The 19,893-nt window shown below is 30.9% G+C and overlaps 1 protein-coding gene and 1 pseudogene across 3 annotated transcripts; one reads left to right on the top strand and one right to left on the bottom strand.

The window, feature by feature from the left end:
* Nucleotides 1–234: 234 nt before the first annotated feature.
* Nucleotides 235–5,985, bottom strand: LOC111288206 (glucose-6-phosphate isomerase 1, chloroplastic-like; annotated as a pseudogene). Its single transcript, XR_016340867.1, has 14 exons — nucleotides 5,020–5,985; nucleotides 4,784–4,906; nucleotides 4,362–4,460; nucleotides 4,132–4,215; nucleotides 3,387–3,530; nucleotides 3,243–3,308; nucleotides 2,833–2,901; nucleotides 2,635–2,746; nucleotides 1,758–1,810; nucleotides 1,523–1,661; nucleotides 1,271–1,427; nucleotides 1,016–1,094; nucleotides 535–601; nucleotides 235–457 (listed from the first exon to the last, which is right to left on the bottom strand). The product of XR_016340867.1 is annotated as a glucose-6-phosphate isomerase 1, chloroplastic-like (transcript).
* A 3,334-nt stretch (nucleotides 5,986–9,319) lies between these two features.
* Nucleotides 9,320–11,971, top strand: LOC111288284 (14-3-3-like protein B). Of its 2 annotated transcripts, none has more exons than XM_022879144.2 (4): nucleotides 9,320–9,982; nucleotides 10,152–10,274; nucleotides 11,505–11,621; nucleotides 11,763–11,971. In XM_022879144.2, the coding sequence occupies exons 1-4, from the start codon at nucleotides 9,485–9,487 to the stop codon at nucleotides 11,781–11,783; spliced, it is 759 nt and encodes a 252-aa protein (XP_022734879.2). In that variant the 5' UTR covers nucleotides 9,320–9,484; the 3' UTR covers nucleotides 11,784–11,971. The 2 variants fall into 2 exon arrangements, with proteins under 2 accessions (XP_022734879.2, XP_022734959.2); XM_022879224.2 differs by having other exon boundaries at nucleotides 9,390–9,982; nucleotides 11,473–11,621.
* The last annotated feature ends 7,922 nt before the right edge of the window (nucleotides 11,972–19,893 follow it).

A 19,893-nucleotide genomic window follows, 5' to 3' on the forward strand; every position in this document is an offset into this window, starting at 1 on the left:
AGGTTATATTTAGAAGGGGGGAGGTGGGAACCGGCTTTCTTGATATGGAGACGGCCCCCACTAACCTAACGTAAGGTACTCACCTACCTCTACCTGTTGTCTTAAAAAGAAAGGGAAAATGGACGACCTGAGAGATTTTCAAGCATGGAAAATGATGTTACTTGTATTGGGTTGCATTCGCAGCAACTCTCGTGTTCCCATGAATCACAGACATGGTTCCCAGGAAAGAAGAGATACATGGTAAACCAATTTTATTGGAGCTTTTTTTTCTGTACCGAAAGCACAAGCATAAACACTGAAACATGAATTTTATCGTGTTAACTTAAGCATACAATTCATCAACATTACATTCCCCGAGGAAAACCTTTAAGCTATGCGGTGAACCGCAACTGCCTTCAGCAATTAGTGCTCTGTCATTGGCAGCCATGTGCTCAATGATTTTATAAATCATTTCAATCTGCATCCATAAAACAAAGAAGGTTAGCACAGCATATTATTGAGTAATAAGTACCTTGAACAGTATTTTGTGCATACATCGCCAGGAGCATGGCAACGATCAGCCACTTCTTCGAGCGTCAATGGTTCAACAGGTTCTTTACAGCTGAACAAAGTGAAACAGAAAACAGTAATCAGCAAAAAACAACAACAATAAACAAAACACGCGTGCGTACAAACAACCTAAGCCAAATTAAACGATAACAAAACAGAGCATAAAACGGGAATTGCATTGAAGGTCATCAGGCCTTTGAACCACAGAGGAACAAGAGAGAGAAAGATGGGCTACAAGGCCTAAAAGTGAGAGAATATCAGTTGCTGTAATCTACAAAGACATTCTAATTCTGTGACCTACTAAAACATTCTAATTCATCCATAAAGGATGTCTAGAGATTGACAATAACCTTGGCAAATAACTGTTTTAAGCATGTTGCTTCCCTGAAGCATTTATCTGGCATATCTAATGACATTTGGTCCTATTGCACCATAAATACCTGATTTTAAGGATCTAACATCGTACCTGGCCTCATTGAGTACTGCTAAAACCCGCTTTTGTAGAGCTAATACTTCCCCTGCTGCTTTTTTCCCAGCCTCCACACCTAAGATGAAAATTGAATTGGAAAAATATAGAAAGAAAGACAATCAGATTAATTAACGAGCAAAGAACATTTAGATCGAACAGCTACGTTAGAAGATATGACCCAGCTACACAATATCCTTTTTAGTTCACTTCAAGGATTAAATTTCTTAAATAGAAGATGAAACATATACTTACCAGGTTGATGGTAAGCATTAATGTTGATAAGTGCAGCATAAATTCCAACAGCTCGCTCATAAAGTGCTATGAGAGCCCCAACAGTTCTAGTTGTCACCTCCTGTACAGTGACAGTGATGGACTCTCGGTCATTTGCATACAGAGCTGATCTTGTTCCCTGCACAAGCAAGTTATAGAATGCAAAGGTTATCAGCCTTTATCATGTGTACATTTAGAAAATCTGCTGTTTTAGAAAACTGGCACTTATCAAACCTGTAGCATTCCAAACAGGTAGTCACCACATGTAACACCTGGCTCAAGCTCCCAATCATGACCAGGGGGTCTATCACGTAGCACTTCAATGAACGTCACAAAGAAATTATGCACACCCTCCCTCAGTTGTTGAATATAGCTATAAATTGATAATATGTGGAAATTAGCATCAAGCCTGAGCATTGGTTCCATCAATAAAGATCAAACAAATTTGAAAGGCATAAGGAAAACCTAAGCGTGCTGATCTGTGCTTCCTTTATTCCCATAAACAGAAATTCCTTGATTTACCTGATCAATTAAGAAGTAGTGTTTTTTACTAAATCTAATCATGTAAGAAAGCAACCCCAATATGTTTATCAATGAGTAAATATTCAACACAAAGCCCAAAAATATTAAACTGCAATACAATTGTATCATGCTCCAACCTCAGTGAATGTTTGGATCCCAAGTAACAAATGTTGAAAGTTTCAAAGAAGCCGGCTCATTTAATAATGCTTTGATATTAATAAATTGTACATTATATGTATTGCCGTGTTGGGGGGGGGGGGGGTGGGGGGTGGGTGGGCTAAAGCACAGAATTTGTTAAATTAAGGTTAATGCCTCCAATAAGGTTCCTTGTACTTGAGAATATTCTCCTACTTAGTATTCATGCTATGTCAATGAATAAAACAAATAAAAAGTCTCTCTCTTCTTTCATCAATATATAACAAGTGTCCCCATCACTTAACTGCTAAATAATGTCAATACAACAACCACATTAAAAAATCTTTGATTATGCCAAAAACTTCAATGGGGAAGATGTGACGACAATTAATCTATTAAATAGCTGCAGGTAAACAAGAGAATATCTATAACTAAAGAAATACTCCTAACCTAAGACTCAATCACTGATGGAACCATCATTCATTCTCCCCCAACAAAAAAGTCCTCATATCAGCTCATATGCTTTATCCCGTTAACACACCCACCATGTGGAGTATTGAGAGTGATTGACTAGAAATAGTCCTATATTTTAGCATTTTGTACATAGTGGCCACTAGTGAACTAAAAGTAGTCTCGAAGATGCATCCTAAAATAAAGTGGCATTAGTCATCTTAAATAGTTACACATACCCGGTTACCATCCAGGTCAAACTCCTTGCCAAGTGATTCCATAACCAGCTGCTGTAAGTACCTACTAAATAAATAGTAATAAGCTGTCCTTGTAAGGAAGGACAACCATATCCTGAATAAACCCAACATGCGAAGCCACTAATATGAGAAACAAATTTGTACAACATAAGTTCTGTAATATAGTTAAGAATTGAATACCTTAGATCCAACCCCATCAGATGCCCAATACCAACATAAACCAAGCAATGCTGCAGGATTATTCCTAAGCTGAAGGAAAAGAGGAAAAAATATGCATGTCAATCAGGGGATCTATTGGCAATAACAGGTGGAATACAGGCAAGATACAAAATAAATATAGGAAGTTAAAGGCAAACTAAAACAAGCTAGCATTTCAAATAGAAGATGAGGAGTAAGTTTTGCCATGCTCACAAACTGCCAACTGAACTCTTACTTTCCAAAATAGGCAACATCAAGGGAATGGAGACAAGCAACCCAAGGTCACCAAGTAAAGATTGCAATTATCATAATTCAACTCTCCCTACTAAATCATTTCAGAGCAGCCTCACAATAGGTTAAAGCAACCATGAAGACAACATTCCAAAACCTACCACTGTGCTCCTAGTGGCGTCGTCCATCATAGTTGCACCGACAAGCATTTCTCTTATATCAATTCCCTGCAGTAATATTCACTTAGAACTGTCAGGAAGTAAACTAATAACTGCCTTAAATATTTAAATCCATAGACTACTTGCCTGAAGTGCTGCTGGAAGTAGACCTACTGCAGACATTTCAGACGTCCTGCCACCAACCCAATCAAACATAGGGAATCTGGCTACCCAACCCTCAATCTTCGCTGTGTTGTCCAACAAAGAATTTTCTTGTGTAATAGCAACACCCTGCATAAAATATACATAAGTAACATATATATAGTTGAGAATCAAATTAGTGGGGAAATCTGCTTCCAGAGTAAAGGAGAACAAGAACACATAATTCTCATCTAAATGCAATATTAGATTCAGTACTTCCAAGTGAAGTCTCTATGCAAGGGATCATATAGAAAGAACTACGTATAGTTTCTAATACAGAGTATGGTTTAAAAAAGCAAGCTAACATCAACTAACTTGGAAAAATTCAACAAGCCTATTAAACACAATAAGAACTTTTCTTTTATAGAACATTAATAATAATAATAATAATAAACAGATCATAGAGGCAGTTGTACAACACTCTCCATTATGGTGGCAGAACAAATATAGGCCAGTTAAACAATAGAAAAGGATAAAAACCATATGTGTGTAAACCTATGTGGTTTTTAGCATTTTATGAAAGAATACTTCCACCATGCATGCATATCTACATCTAACTCTACTTATGAAGCCTCTTGATATCCTCCAATGACAACCTAGCTTGAATTAAATACCAAAGTAAAATTTTGAAATCATACTCTGAAGCAGGGTAAGACAAATAAAAGCAGAAATAAGAACCTGAGATCAAAACCTGTTTCGAAAAATCAAGACCAGCTTCACAAAAGGCTTTCTGTACTTCCAACAGACCATTTCTTGTTTCAGGGGTACCTCCACTCTGGGTAGATAGGTTTTTATTAGATAAATACACAACAAATGTCATATATAATCCAGAAAACATGTAAACAAATCAGAATGAAAAAAAAAAAAAAAAAAAAAGAACAAAAAATGTTGTAGAGATATTAACCATGACTTGATATGTACCTTTGAAATCACAATTACAAGTGTAGAAGCCAGTTCGGAGCCAAGTTGTGCAATCTGATGATCAATTCCAGCAGGATCTGTATTATCAATGAAACTTAACTGCCAATTAACAGCCAATTCCAAGAAAAAGTATATAATTAATACTTGAAATCCTTTACTTATGAGGCAACTCAAAAACTGAAAACTGAAGTTAGAGCATTGCTTTAACAAATAAAAACTATTAAGAAGCTCCATTGCTGTCAGCAAACTAAATCCTCAGCTTATTGCGAATAAACAAATGTAATACATAATTCAAATTAATAAAACTACTTTAAAATAGAACCTACTAACACAAATTGTTCTTTTAAAAAAACAGAAATAAAATTGGCATTTTACTTCCAGTAAAAACCAAAGAACATGAGGTAATATGATTGATCAGATACCTTTAGAGGAGGATTATCAGGAGCTAATGCTTCCGCGACGAACTGCGGCCCAAGAGCCGAACCTCCAATCCCAACAGAGAGTATTTGAGTAAAACGACCTTCTGGAGAAGTCGGAGGTTTAATCTGCAGTTTGAAAAGGGATTAAGCAAATTGATTATTAACTTAATCCGGCTTGAAGCTTGATGATCTACTTTACTAGTTGGTTCCAGCGAGTTAAAACGGAACCGCAAACTAACCTTACCGCTGATGACGTCATCAGCGAACTTGCAAACGGCGTCGAGAGTTTTCTCAATCTGTATTCTCAGAAACGAATTTGGCGCGAGTTTCGCGTTCCTCAACCAATAGTGGCCCACCATCCGTCCTTCATCGGGATTGGCGATGGCTCCTTTTTCCAATTCCTCCATAGTTTTAAACGCGGCTTGGAATCGAGGCTCCATTTCGGCGACGAACTCATCCGAGAAACCGATCCTACTGACATCGAGGTACAACCCGAGCTCCTTGTGCTGGTACAACCAGTCAACGTATCTCCTCCACAGCGCTTTAGGATCTTTCTCGAGTCCCCCTTGCTTGGCCGTCTTCAAAACGCCAACGTTGTTCATTTTGGACAAATCGGCGGATATTTCGCGAGCGACGGACTGAGTGGCGACGGGTTTAGAGTTGGGGTTAGATTGAGTTGAGAATGCCAGTGAGTGTTTGGGAAGCGAAGGAATGGGCTTGAAGATTCGGTTATGCTTAGGCTTCAAAGAAGGGGAAGAAGGGCAGAGGCCTGGGAGAGAGGCCATTGAAGAAACAAAGACGAGTGAAAGCGAAACGATGATAACGATGGGGGCAAAACACATAGAGAAAGATATTTTCGTTTAGACCATTGGATTGGGGGAGTTGGGGTTTGATATTATTTGAAGAAATGATGAACTGAAATGCTTTGGGGTTTTCTGAGGTTTCTATTTGTGTTTTTCCTCGATTTGGTTTTGACGGCGGCTCGTGCATCGGCTGGTTGTACCTGGTTCACACGTTGATTGTTTGGATTTTTTTCATTTCCAATTTCTGTGATGAGCCGGTGCCGGTGTTGGAGGGGTCATAGTTACAGGGATTCCCCTGGAATATTCCCTCCTTGGTTTTGACCTCTGACGGACACATCATTGAAAGTGGAGACAGCCTGTTTTTGTACATCGGAGAATCCGTTGCTTTTTGCGAATTGAGTGGACTTATTAACAAAACAAAAAGAAAGTTACAAAATGACTAAAAATTTCTCTTATAAGAAAGAAAGGAATTAATTAATTAATCAATCTAATAATAATTATTATTATATAATTTTAAGATGAATTTTATTAATCTAATAGTTTTATTTTTCAATTTTAGTTTTTACATTGTGTTTGGCATATAATTGTGCGCATATACAGGTAAGAAAGCGAAAGAGAATGAAGAAACTACGTCTTTTTTACTCAACCGCTTTCATGAGGTCCCTTGAACGAGTTGACTTTTTTTTTTTTTTTTTCTGAACCCCTAAAAATGAATAGATCAGTTGGGCACAAAAATAATATTTGAGCTCATTGGCCCAAATATAAAATAATAAATGCTTATTTAAAGAATTTAATTAAGCAACCAAAATTTTTGAAATTGTCCAAATTAAAAGGATAATTTCAGTCAAATTCAATATTTAATCAGTTATTTTATATACTTACTTTAAAAATAATGACTAAGGATAACAGTGGATACACCTAAGCTAGTATCTTGCATTATGGACCCGATTAAGTAAAATTAAAGTATCCTATAATCAAGTTCGGATAATAAAATTATTATTTATCATTAATTCCAGATTTAATAATTTTTTTAAGGTGTTCATTTTACAGTATATTTGTATAAATTTATTTATTTTTTAATAAAAATAATAACAAAAAAAATTATGAGAGTGTCCAATGTAAAATTTTCATTCAAAATTTTTTATTTTTCAAAATTTTGATGTGTCTATAAACACTTTGCTTGATAGCTTAAATCCCCCAGTTTTGATAGTGGTTTTAATGTTAACGATACCCTGACCTAATCATAAATAGTTTTTTTTTTAATATTACATATATATATTTTTTATTTATAAGTTATTATTAAGTGTTCTAATTATGATTTTACTATAATTTTTTATATGACATCATTTTTATTTATTAATTTATTTTTTAAATAATATGCATTAAAATCGATTTTAAATTTGAGTTTTCAAGTCAATGATATTATTCATTAAAATATGAGATTCGTAATATTTATATATGTTTTTAATTTTTTAATATTTAAAGTAATAAATTTGTATTAAAATGTGATTCAATATTAAATTTAAATAATTTTTATAATAATTTTTTATTATGTTAAAAATTAAATAATAATTTGTTTATATAATTTAAAGAATTTTTTATTTGAAAATATTTTTAATTATTTAATTATAACTTTATTTATATCAAAATTTATAAAATGGTTTCACCCAAAATATTACAAAAAGGAAAATGTTTGCCACATGGTACTAATATTTCTGCCGCACTGTGATTGAAAGCCGCCAAAAGAAATTTAAACATGAGGCCAGCTGGTGTGGCGGGGAATCGATAAATCTACGGAAAACATCAAGCGTTAACATCGTGTTGAATAATATTTAGATTTTTAAAAAATATATTATATACATCGATATTAATTATTTTGAAATTTTTGATTTAATATAAATATATTTATAAATATGTATGAATTTGTATGTTATATTATTATTAATAATTTCAAAATAAATATATAATATATTCAAAAAGTAAATAATTAAGTTTAAAAATATAAAAAATAATATCATAAATATTTTATGATATTTTTAAATATTTAATTTGATCATATGATATTTAAATAAATATTTTTTATATAAATATTAAGATAAAAATAAAAATATAAAAAAATTAACCAAAACTTTATAATTGTTAAATTTTATAAAATGAGTAGAATTATTTTTTTAAAAAAATTAAAATGCTTATAAACTTATGTTTGAAACAATAAAAAATAAAATTATAAAATTTGGTTTGAAAAATGAAATATAGAAAAATAAAATAAAAACTCAATTTTTAAGAATTATTTTGTCAATTAATTTTATTTTTATTAGATTAAAAATAATTAAATAACAAAAAATAAATTAAAATTATAAAATATATTTTACATTTACGTAACGACCTAAACATGTTATTTCATCAAAATTTACCGAATAAAAAATATTTTTAAAATTTATTTTATCAATTAATTTTATTTTTATTATGTTAAAAATAATTATATAAAATTTATAAAAATTATAAAATATATTTTATATTTAGATATCCATCGAAATATTTTATTTTATCAAATTAAATAAAAATTAATAAAAATAACTAATATTATTTGATATCAAATTTAATACAAAATTATATTTTAATATAAATGAAGACTATGAAAAATATGCTTTGATACCGGCAATCAAACGCAAAGCAACAGTTTCATTTCACAACCATGCTTTTTTGCTTCTTGAAACGCACTGTTTCAAGCTGCCTTGGGTCCAAGCTCGATAATCCTGTTTTGGTATTGGTTGTATTGATCTACATATTTTAATTATATAAAATTATTATATATTTAAGCTGCCTTGGATCCAAGCTGGATAATTTTGTTTTGGTATTGATTGTATTGATAAAAATATTATATATTTAAGCTGCCTTGGATCCAAGTTGGATAATTTTGTTTTGGTATTGATTGTATTGATTTATATATTTTAATTATATAAAAAATAATATATTTAAAGATGATTTTTATATAAAATTTAATATAAAATAATATTAATTATTTTTATTAATTTTGATGAATTTTAATATATTAATTATTTTTTTATTGTGAAGCATGATTTCAAATTTTATGACTTTTTTTAAATTATTTTTAATCTAATAAAAAATAAAACCCTTAAAATCTTCAAATTTGAGCCATTTCTCTCTATTTTTTGGAACAACTTTTTTTTATTACAATTTATTTGTTCAAATCAAAAGTTTATATCTTTTTAATCTCTTTAAAAAAATAATTGTAATTCCTCTTTAAGATTTAAGATTCTTAAAGCCAAAGTTATTTTCTTTTTTACCTTAATATATATATTATTTCCATCTGTTTGGTTTTTCTTAATATATCCTTACATAAAAATATTCATTTAAATATCATGTAATTAAATTAATATTTAAAAATATCATAATAAATTAATAATATTATTTTGTAACTTTTAAATTTATTTATTTGATATTTAAAAATATTATATATTTATTTTATTATTATATAAAATTAAAATATATTTATAAATATATGTGCATTAAATAAAAAATCTAAAATAATTTATTAAAACAATTAATATTAATAATACAATTTTTTTTTTCAAAAAATTTAAATATTATCCAACTCGATATTTCCAACCTTGCTCGGGTCCAATTACGATTTACAACTAACATTCCTTGTCCCAAAAGTCGAAATCAGCCTTACTTCTTTTATTTTCTTGCCAAAAAAGTTAACAAAAAACCCAACCATGAACCTACGAACAAAAACGTTACTAATCATCTCCCAAAATTACCATTTCACCCTCCCCACCCCTACATAAAAATCTCAGTCAAGCTCAGCGCCCCCAAAAGACAAACCCCATAAAAGTTCCTCTCTTTCTCTCCCTCGAAAGCCCACCAATTTCGGCCAATGGCGACGACGGTCCCCGACAACCTAAGCCGCGACCAATACGTTTACTTGGCAAAGCTAGCCGAACAAGCCGAACGCTACGAGGAGATGGTCCAGTTCATGCACAAGCTCGTCCTCGGCTCAACTCCAGCCGCCGAACTAACCGTAGAGGAACGAAACCTTCTCTCCGTCGCTTATAAAAACGTGATCGGCTCTCTACGTGCCGCGTGGCGAATCATTTCCTCAATCGAGCAGAAAGAAGAAGGTCGGAAGAACGAGGAACATGTCGTCCTCGTTAAGGAGTATAGATCGAAGATCGAAACTGAGTTGTCGGACGTTTGCGCCAATATCTTGACCTTGTTGGAATCGAATCTGATTCAGTCTGCGGCGGCGAGTGAGTCGAAGGTTTTCTATTTGAAGATGAAAGGAGATTATTATCGGTATTTAGCGGAGTTTAAGGTGGGTGATGAGAGGAAAGCTGCTGCTGAGGATACTATGTTGTCTTACAAGGCTGCTCAGGTAACTTCTTTTTTTCCTCGAAGCCAAGCGTTGACTACATAGTTGAATTTTAGAGTAGAATTTTGGATTTTGACTTCGGGATTATGATTTTTGGGTTAGGGTTTTGATCTTGAAATTTTTTGTATTTTTTTATGTTGACACTTTGGATTTTGTGTTGATTTTAATAAAGGATATTGCGCTGGTGGATCTAGCACCAACGCACCCGATCAGGCTGGGGCTGGCACTGAATTTCTCGGTGTTCTATTATGAGATTCTCAATCAGACTGATAAGGCCTGTAGCATGGCTAAACAGGTGTGTTTTCCTCCTTTTTATCTCTTAATCCCCTTCATATGGATTATTATCTTATGCTATACACTGGCACTCTGGCAGTTTAGTTTCGACCTTTACAAGTGAATTTAATTGATTGCCATTTATCCGTTTAACTGCATATGATAGATAATTTTATAATTCAACCTACCTGAACTTAATAATTCAATTTGATTGACTTCAATTTCCGTATGCAGTTAAAGGGAAACATGTTCATTTTAGGCTTTAAATCACATTTCACCTTGTTTGGCTGCTGTATAAACTGATGGTTAATGAAAAGGAATGTGATTTTTGATCCATGGTGTTGTTTGTTTTGTAAAAATTAGTTGTGTGAAGTTGGAAAGTCTTCTCTTCTTTTACTCCTGCTAGGCTACTAAATTCATTTTTGACCATGTCAAATCACAATTCTCTTTATTTTCCGCCTTGTTTCCTTAATTTTGTGCCTTAAAATGTAGTAGGTCTAGAAGAAGGTTGCTTTGACTTATTGTGTTTGTCTCAATGACTTTGTTAGAAGCGTATTAGATTAGAGTTTGAATCAGTTATAGTTTGAACCAGCATTAGTTAAATTGAAGTGACAAAAAATTTTCTTTTCTATTATTGTGAATATGTAGCTCTGTTTGCATATCTGCTTGATTCTAATCATTCTATTACCTTAAACTCTCATCTAATTTTGAAGTTTGTGAAATCAGAATTGTCTAGAAACTGGTGTCAGTCCTGTTATTAGCTGTAGTCAATATATGTATTAATGCTGATCTGCTAAACCAAATCGTTAATGAGCAAATACTAGAGTTTCTGCAACATTTATTGAGGAATGAAATGGTCAAAATAAATGTCTTCATTTTTGTTACTTCTGACTGTAGGTCAGTGAACAAACTTGTGGTAGGTGGGGAGGGAACAAATTAGCGACAAATACATTATTTCCAAATGCATGTCAGGAGATGAGTTGTTTGGTTTTTTGGCCTGTTATGAGGAGAAATAATAGATGAGGCCAACCTCAGAAGACTTACTGTCTGTAACTTGTTTGGAGACCTTATAAGTTGGATGCGTAATGCTTTATATAAATGCTAACATTTTTGGTATCTTGACTTAGTTTCCTGAAACATTCTTTACCATCTATGTAAATGATTGGATGTTGTTGTGTAGTTGGTGGTTGTAGTGAGAATTAATCATAAATTAATTTCAGATATTCATTAAATATCACTTGTTTTTAAAAAGGCATTTGAGGAAGCCATTGCTGAGCTTGACACACTGGGAGAAGAGTCATACAAGGACAGCACTCTCATTATGCAACTTCTAAGGGATAACCTTACTCTCTGGACTTCAGATGTGCAGGTCAGTGCCCGCCCTCTCTCTCTCTCTCTCTCTGTGACACGTACACGCACACACAAGCAGACCCTAAGACCATGTCAATGGGGATTTTGACTCAACCAAATGACCAGTGCCTAATCCTATGTGATGTTGGTTGTCATGCAGGACCAGTTAGATGAGCCATAGAAGGTGTTGTAAACCGTGTTGGTCCTATTCTTCTTCTGGAGGAGGTGGGCTTTGAATGTCATTTGTTTATGTTGATTGAAGTGTGTAATTTAAAAATGGGAAGCAAGCCATGGTACAATGTCGCTATACTCCCGACTAAAACTTGTTTTTGGAATATAGAAGTGCTTTCGATAGGTAGCATTTGGCAACGACTTGGTATCTTTACTGCACACTACTTATTCCTAGTTGTGGTTTACATCATCACTTTGCTTTTGAAGATGGCAAAGAAAAATGGATATGGTACTTTGGTAAATTTTGCGTTAATGAGCAGGTGAAAGGGGATTTTATTTTCTTTTGACAAGGGAGGGAAAAGGATTTTAAATTTGCTATCATAAATAGATTTTAAATTTTCATATTACAAACGTGACACACTACCTTTATTCAAGTAAGAAAAAAGATTTATATTTAGATATGCAGTGAGATTAGTTTTGATGAAATTAAAAATAGTAATGAAGATAAAATTAATTACTGTAACAATAACGTTAAAATTAATAATAAAGATATATGTTTAAATATAAATATAGTAGTGATGATGAGATGAATTATAGTAAAATGAAAAATGAACATTAAAAACATTAGTTTAAAATTTATATGTAATAAAAATTTAAATTACTTAATTTATAAAAATTAATAAAAAAGTTTAAAAAATATTTTTATGATAAATAATAATTATGTTAATAAATTAAATAATAATAAATAACAATAATAAATTAAATAGTTTTTTATTATATTAAATTATAATTATTTATAAATTTTTTTTAAAAAAATTAAAATAAAAAAGGAAGAGAATAAGTCAAATTAAAAGGATAAAAAAGAAAAAAAAAATCAATCTTGCGATTGTCGATTGAATCTAAAACCTTTAGTTGAAAAAAAAGTTTATTTTCGCACCTTAGATTATATATCCAACGGATGTTTGGTGAATTAAGCACAGTTTTTCTTAACAAATGGAGCTCCACTTGGGTACATTTGAAATCAAATGCAGCCGAAGCCATGTCCGACGCAACCGTATATGAGATCCGGAACCCTTAAATTAAATCGTTTCGAACACTCAGGCCTTCATACTACATCTGAGAATTCAGTCCCTTGTACTATTTTTGACCATTCTACATACTGGGGACAGCCGTCAGTGGCAGTTACTTCTGGTGCACTGAGAAAGAGGTGAGAGTAAGGTCAAGAAAACAATCGGGCCATTGTTGTTTTATCGCACTCTTCGTTTCTTTATTTAAAAATCGTTCTCTTTTCTTAGCTTTAATTGCAGGGATTAAGCAAAAGTTTCCTAGAGAACAGAAATAATGTCCCAAAATGATAACGAACGGTACCCTGATTTTTTTTCCTTTTAAAGCAATCCTTATCCGTGTTGCAGTTGCAATTTCATACTTTAAATTCAAGTCTACCATTCTTGTTGAAAATATAAGAAAGAGGCTTTTGTGCGTACTCCTATTCACGATTTGCCTTGACATGCTCTGTCAGAGCTATGATTTGTTTCCCCAAACACAGATTCGGTTTGATACGGGATTCACAGTTACACTTGAAAAAAAAAAAAAACTGCTTCTCTGTTTGATACAGTGACATAAACGAAGATGCTTGGAACAGTGTTGCTATTCCCTTCCATTTTTACACCGTCGACGGTCTTTTCTGGATATCGGGTAGTAAGCCCAAACGGAGGGCGCTAAACGCAACGACGAAAGACAGCGTCGTATGGTGGCGGATGAAAACAATCTTGGACGCTCTACTGCAGAGAGTCGAAACCATTTTGGTTTGGGTCCTCTCTTTGTATTTTGGTGCCAGAATATTCATTAATTAGGAGTTCAAGAGCTTTAGTTTACTTTGTTGGGTTTCTTGGCGCATTATGGAAAGGCCTATGCTTGATTTTCTTGTTTTCTAGTTTACTTTCTTGCTTGGCCCATTGGTTTAACCTTTTCTCTCTTACCTTCCTTCCGCGTTAACAAGCATGCTAACATAGAACAGCAAGCAATCGGACAGTGGTAAGCACTACTATCTATTGGTAAAATGCTTCTTCGATGGATGCAAACTCTTTCCTTGATTATTATGAGAAAAAGCTTCAGAACTTTTTAGTTCTTTTTTTTCTGCTCCGTAAAGAAAATTGCTACAAAAATTATGTACTCAACTTAAGCAACTTAAGGATGATTTTTGTAATCAAATCTCCTTAATAGAGCATACTAACATATGTTAGCATTTTGTGGTTTGCATTGAACAAAGCAAGATGTCAAAACTTGATAGAAAATGATTTGACCAATACCATTTTTATTTTTTTTGCAAAGAAAGTTATATTTTGAAAATAAAAAAATGAATTACATGTAGCGAATAAGAGCCACTTTCAACCTAACATGTTAAATATAAATATATATATATAAGTACTTTAGTATATATAGTTAAGAGGCAAAGTGTAGGCAAAAATAGAAAATAAAATAAAAATTGATGCAAAGGAAAAGAAAGAAAGGACAAATCAAGCCAAGACATGGCTCACATCCAACATCCATTAATTTGATTCTCAAAGCATGAAAAAACTCTGCCAAGTTGGCTGCTATCACTTTTTTTTTTTTTTTTTTGCTAATTTTCAATTAGCTTCCAGACATCTACTAGTACATTTGACTAATGAATTTTTAAGACTGCTTTCATTTTCAATCAATAATAATTTAGTATAAGCTCAAAGTGGCCAAAAAAAAAATTGAAAGAACTGCCTCCTACCATCCTCCCATCTCTACAGGAAAATGGTCCCCGGCTTTAATGTACAGAATCCCAAAAGCTAAACCAGGTGACCTTACGTTGATTACTTTGACAAAAGCATACATTAAGCCAAAGCAGGTTATTTTGCCAGCTCAAACTGGATTAAACACAATATAATTAGAATATTAATAACATTAATTGACCAAATTAGATGACATCAAAGAATTAAAAAAATTACATAAGATAATTCATAGCTTAATTTAATTAATTCATATAATCACTTTTAAAAAATGATATTTAATCAATATGAGATTCAAATTTCAATGCTTATAATTTTTTTTTATTTTTTTTTTCTTTCAACTTTGGTTTATTAGTAAATTAAACCCTTATTGTCTTTGATTCTAAATGACTAGTTATGGTCTTATTTTAAGGGTGTGGTGAATCTCAAGGACTTGGGTCGTGTTTAATGAGAAACAGAAAAAATCATTAGTTAAAACCTCAAAGCCCTAGTAAAACAAATAGTTTAATCAAGTTTAGTTAAAGGACCGAAGCTACATTCCCGAATCTGGATCACTACTGATTCCTTGATTTGCAGTTCATACTGTCTAATTGTCAAGAAATGATACTCTTTACACTTTGAAATTTGAAGCACAGCTTGGAGCTTTCCTTCTCTGGTACACAATATATAGTAAATATTCTGTTTACTTAAGATATTGGACATCATACAAAGTCTGGTACTAACTATTTAAAAATTGAATTTCGATACCTTATTTTGCACCTAACATGAACATTTACGTTTAACTTATGAAGTATTATTCGTTTTAATTTAAAAATTTAAAAATTTTATCTCATAAAAAAATAATTTACAAATATGTATTTAAATTTTTATTTATATATTATAACAAATATTCATAATATCTCGATTTAAAATTAAAATATTACATATATTCAAAGATTTTATCTCCAAATGCTTCCATAATAATTAAACTCTAATTGACAAAAAAAAAATCTTACTGACCGGACTAATGTTTGTTAGTATAAAGTATAAAATTAATTATTGAACCTAGTATGTTGATGTGTCATATTTCAAGAAAAATAAATAAATTAGAAATGAAGGAGAATTGAGCAAACAAGGAGTTGACTCAATTGGTTGAGCTCGCTCCCTTAGTAATGAAATGTCTAGGTTCAAATTTGGTTTGTGATTCTTGATTGGAACTAATCTCAAGATATACATCTCGAAACCCCAGTTAACCTCGTTTCGGAATATTTATTATTATTAGGGGTGATAATGATTTATATTAGATCGGTTTTATCTTGATTTTTTTAAATAATGCATAGTATTACGAAAGTTTGAATTTGATCCGAATCCAAATAATTTTTTTAAATTGATATGATCCAAATCGAATTTTATCTTTTGGTTTAATTTATCAATTTTTGAATTTTTTATATATTATTTTAATAAGTTTTATAATATATTTAAATAGATATATATTTTATAAAAAATTAAAAATAATAAAAAATATATAATTTAGTTCGATTTAATTTTTTTTATATTTTCATTTAAAATTTAATTCAAATTTAATATATATATATCTAATATTTAAATTTGATTCAAATCAAATAAAAAAAATCAATTCAAATTGAACTTAACATTACAATTTTATAATTTTTTTTAAAATTTTTTCCTCCCCTAATTCTTACGTGATCAATCATGAATGGACAATCAAATAAATCTAGTCGTATGCGGCCTAACATTGGGTTTTGTAACTGTAAAAATAGAAGAAAAAAGAAATTCCAAAACAAATAGTTGAGTTAAAAAAATTATATATTGTAGTGGGTGAGGCGTGACACTCTGTTAAGCTCGGATCTCAAACAGGAAATGAAGACTTGCTTTAGACCAAGATAAAAAGTCTATGGGAATATAGTCTTTGAGATTAGCACCAAAAAAATAAACTGACATGCGGGTGAAGTTTTATTTGAAAATTTTTTTTTAACTGAGGAAGGAATTTCTGATGAGAGTGAAAACTGGAAAAAGGGGAAAAAAAGGTAAATTTCAAAGCAGAGGGAAAAAAGGGCATGAAGGAAGGAAAAAAGGGTTAGAAATTTGTGTCCTTAAAGTCTCTTTAACAACTCATTTTTAAGCACGATTTCATGAATGCATCAACAACGAAAGCATCCAAGGTTAAACCCTGATTCAGTCAAGTTTTTACCGTTTGAGATTTGGATAATCATGAGGATTGAATTCAATTCAAAGTTTTTACCAATTTAGCTTTGAATTATAACCATTACTCACCAGTCCACCTTTGGCATTAGCATATTGCAAGCACTTTGTCTCCAATGCCTCTCCAACTTCATTCATTCATCTATTATGCAAAGAAAAATTTTAAAAACAATAATGAAATTGAAAAAAATCAAGCTTCGGATGATCTTTAAATCAAATGTTCAAATGTCATTTAATTTAAAATTTAAGTATTCAAAACAAGCACGATTATCTCTAATAACCCTTTGTAATAATTATTAATAACTATGCGATTATGAGTATTTAATTTTTGCTCCATGTGGAAGGTACATGAATTTTTCATTGATGATTCAAATAAACAAATGAAACATGGTTATTGTTAATGCATAAAACTTTAATTAACATTGGATTGAGAGATTATGGCCCCTTAAATTTGACATGCATTCCTATAAAAACCCTAATGAAGAGAAAGTACAAAAGATAAAGTACAGGAAAAAAAAAAAGTAAACATGTTGAAAGGTTAGAAGCAGCAAAGCTGAACTGAAAAAATCTTGGCGCCATGAAAAAAAAAAAAAAAAAAAAACAAAGCATTGATTAATGAATGCCATGAACAAAACACCTAGTCGAGGGGCATCTGATATGAGAACATGTAAGAATGAAAAAACCAAGAATGGACCAATTTTCTTGATCTCCACAGTTTTTATTTGACTTGAAATATTATTAGTCGTCCAGACATTGTTTTTTTAACACCATTACCAAGGAAGTAAAATGATGACATTTACTTGAATGATTTCAGACAGTCTCGTTGGCAATGTCTGGTCTGATTAATGAAGTCAGTCCGCTTAACAAACTGATTAGCCATACAGTTAATGTCCCTAATTAGAGGATGATTATCCAAATCTAAGCAGTCCTTTGCTGAATGTGAGAGACAAAGAAAATTGCTTGTACTTTTTGATTTTACGTTTTTCATTTTGTTTTTTGCAGAATCCAAAAGATGAAGACGCTCCCAAAAGTGAAAGAAAAGCAAAAGTTCATCTCTTTTTGTGATTCTTTAGCCAATAAAAAGACAACCCTTTAATCTTTTTTCTTCTTTGTCCTACAAACAAAGATGGATTGTTTGGTTGATTCTGAGGAGTCTTCTAACTTTTCCGGTCACCAGAAACACCACCTGCTGGTTCCATGTGTGACATGCTGCCTCACTAAAATGCTAAGATTCTCCTTTCTATAAGAATGAATTAAGTATAAAAAATGATTTATACAGCTATGTATAACGGTAGGAATTATTAGGATTATACATCACTGTTGATGTAATCGTATTTTTTCAAAAGATAAAATCATAAAAAAAAAAACCTTCCAATCTTAGAATCATATAATGTAATTCAATAATCCTTACATTAACAATATTGGTAGGGATGAGAAAAAAATCAAAAAAATTTAAAAATCAATTTAAAATTATAATATTTGATTCGGTTCGAATTACTTTTTTTTTATTATTTGATTTAAATTAAATTCAAATATTAAATGTATATATTATATTTAGATTGAATTTTGAATCAAAAAAAAAAAAAAGAACTAAATTAAATTATATATTTTTTAATATATATTTTAAATTTTTATAAAATAAAAATAGTAATTTTATATCAAAATATGCTTAAATATATTAAATTTTTATATTTAAATAATATATAAAAATTAAAAATCAATAACTAAATTGAATCGAATCAATAAAATTTGATTCGATTCGATTCAATTTGAATTGAATAAAAATTATTCGAATTAAAATTAAATTTTAAATTTTAATAATATTATATAATATTTTAAAAAATTAAATCAAATTTAATTTAAATCAAAACTGTTATTATACTAAGTATTGATTCTTGCATCGATGAGTTGAAAAAATAAAAGCTTAGAGTAGATGGATGAGGAACACTTCCATCAAAGTCCAATTTGATTTCTCCATAAATAGTTCATCAACTTTATCTTGAATTATTGATAGCGACTGCTACACTTCATAACTCAACTTAGAAACAATTTAAGTAGAAATCATTAGTTCCAACCACCGTTTTAAAAGAAAATAAAATCATTGCATTCAACACAAACAGGAAAAGGAATGTTTACAAGTAACTGTGGGTATGGAAATCATGCCAGGATAGTGTCATCAGCAAAATTATGATGTCATCAGCAAAATGATTGGAAAGTGTACTATTATTTTCATGCTGAATTGTATTAACCATTAAGAAAGTAAGTATTAATTTTGTAAATTCCATCTACCTTGGAAAAAAAAAAAAACCCTTCAACCTTTTTTATTAAAAAACGATATTCGAATCCAATTTGTTTTAATATTAAAAGATTACGAAATATTTTTTTTAATATGCTGATATTATTTTAAGATATATAAAATTATAATTCGAAAATAAAATAAAAGAATTATAAATAATAAAATTTAAACTATAAATGTATTAAATACCTTTTTTTTAATATTTACATAAATTAATTAAATTAATACAAAAAATATTGACAATTATAGAACCATAATTTTAGGAAACAAATTTCACTTATTGCAAATTAAGGTAAATAACCATTACCAAATGTACTACTAATTCCCATTATTGAACCAAAAAAATCAGAATTTGACCAAATAGCAAAATATTTCCTGTCTTCCAAGCAATTCAACGCAGTAAATTCCAAAATCTAATTGGTACAATCAAAGTATTTTTAGAGTTACCCCATGAGAGTTTAAAAAATGGAAAAATTTTTATAACTGACAGCGTAAAAAAGGGAAAAAAAATTATACTTCTGTTCTGTACAAAGTACGTATGAAAAAGTCCGAAGACTCAAAAACCGGTGGTCATTTGCGTGTAAATTTTGCAAGAAACGAATGTTTTCGGTCATCAGATGAGAAATCATATGACACGCGTCAGCATGGGACGAAAAAGACAGGGTAGGTCCCATTGGTCAAATTCACCTTGTTTCAACTTACAATCTTGTCCTATCACTTTGGCCCAAATTACAAAACTAGACCTGTCCTTGTCTCCAAGTTAAAAAAATGTACATGTCATATCTAGCGGCCACCTCTTCGACTCTTACATAATTTAAACATGGCATTTTTTTTTTTAAGTTTCTAATTTATTCTTAAATTTTTTT

Source organism: Durio zibethinus, chromosome 3, assembly GCF_047325235.1.
Source record: "Durio zibethinus cultivar Kanyao isolate XHJ-2024 chromosome 3, ASM4732523v1, whole genome shotgun sequence".
NCBI classification, from domain to species: domain Eukaryota; kingdom Viridiplantae; phylum Streptophyta; class Magnoliopsida; order Malvales; family Malvaceae; genus Durio; species Durio zibethinus.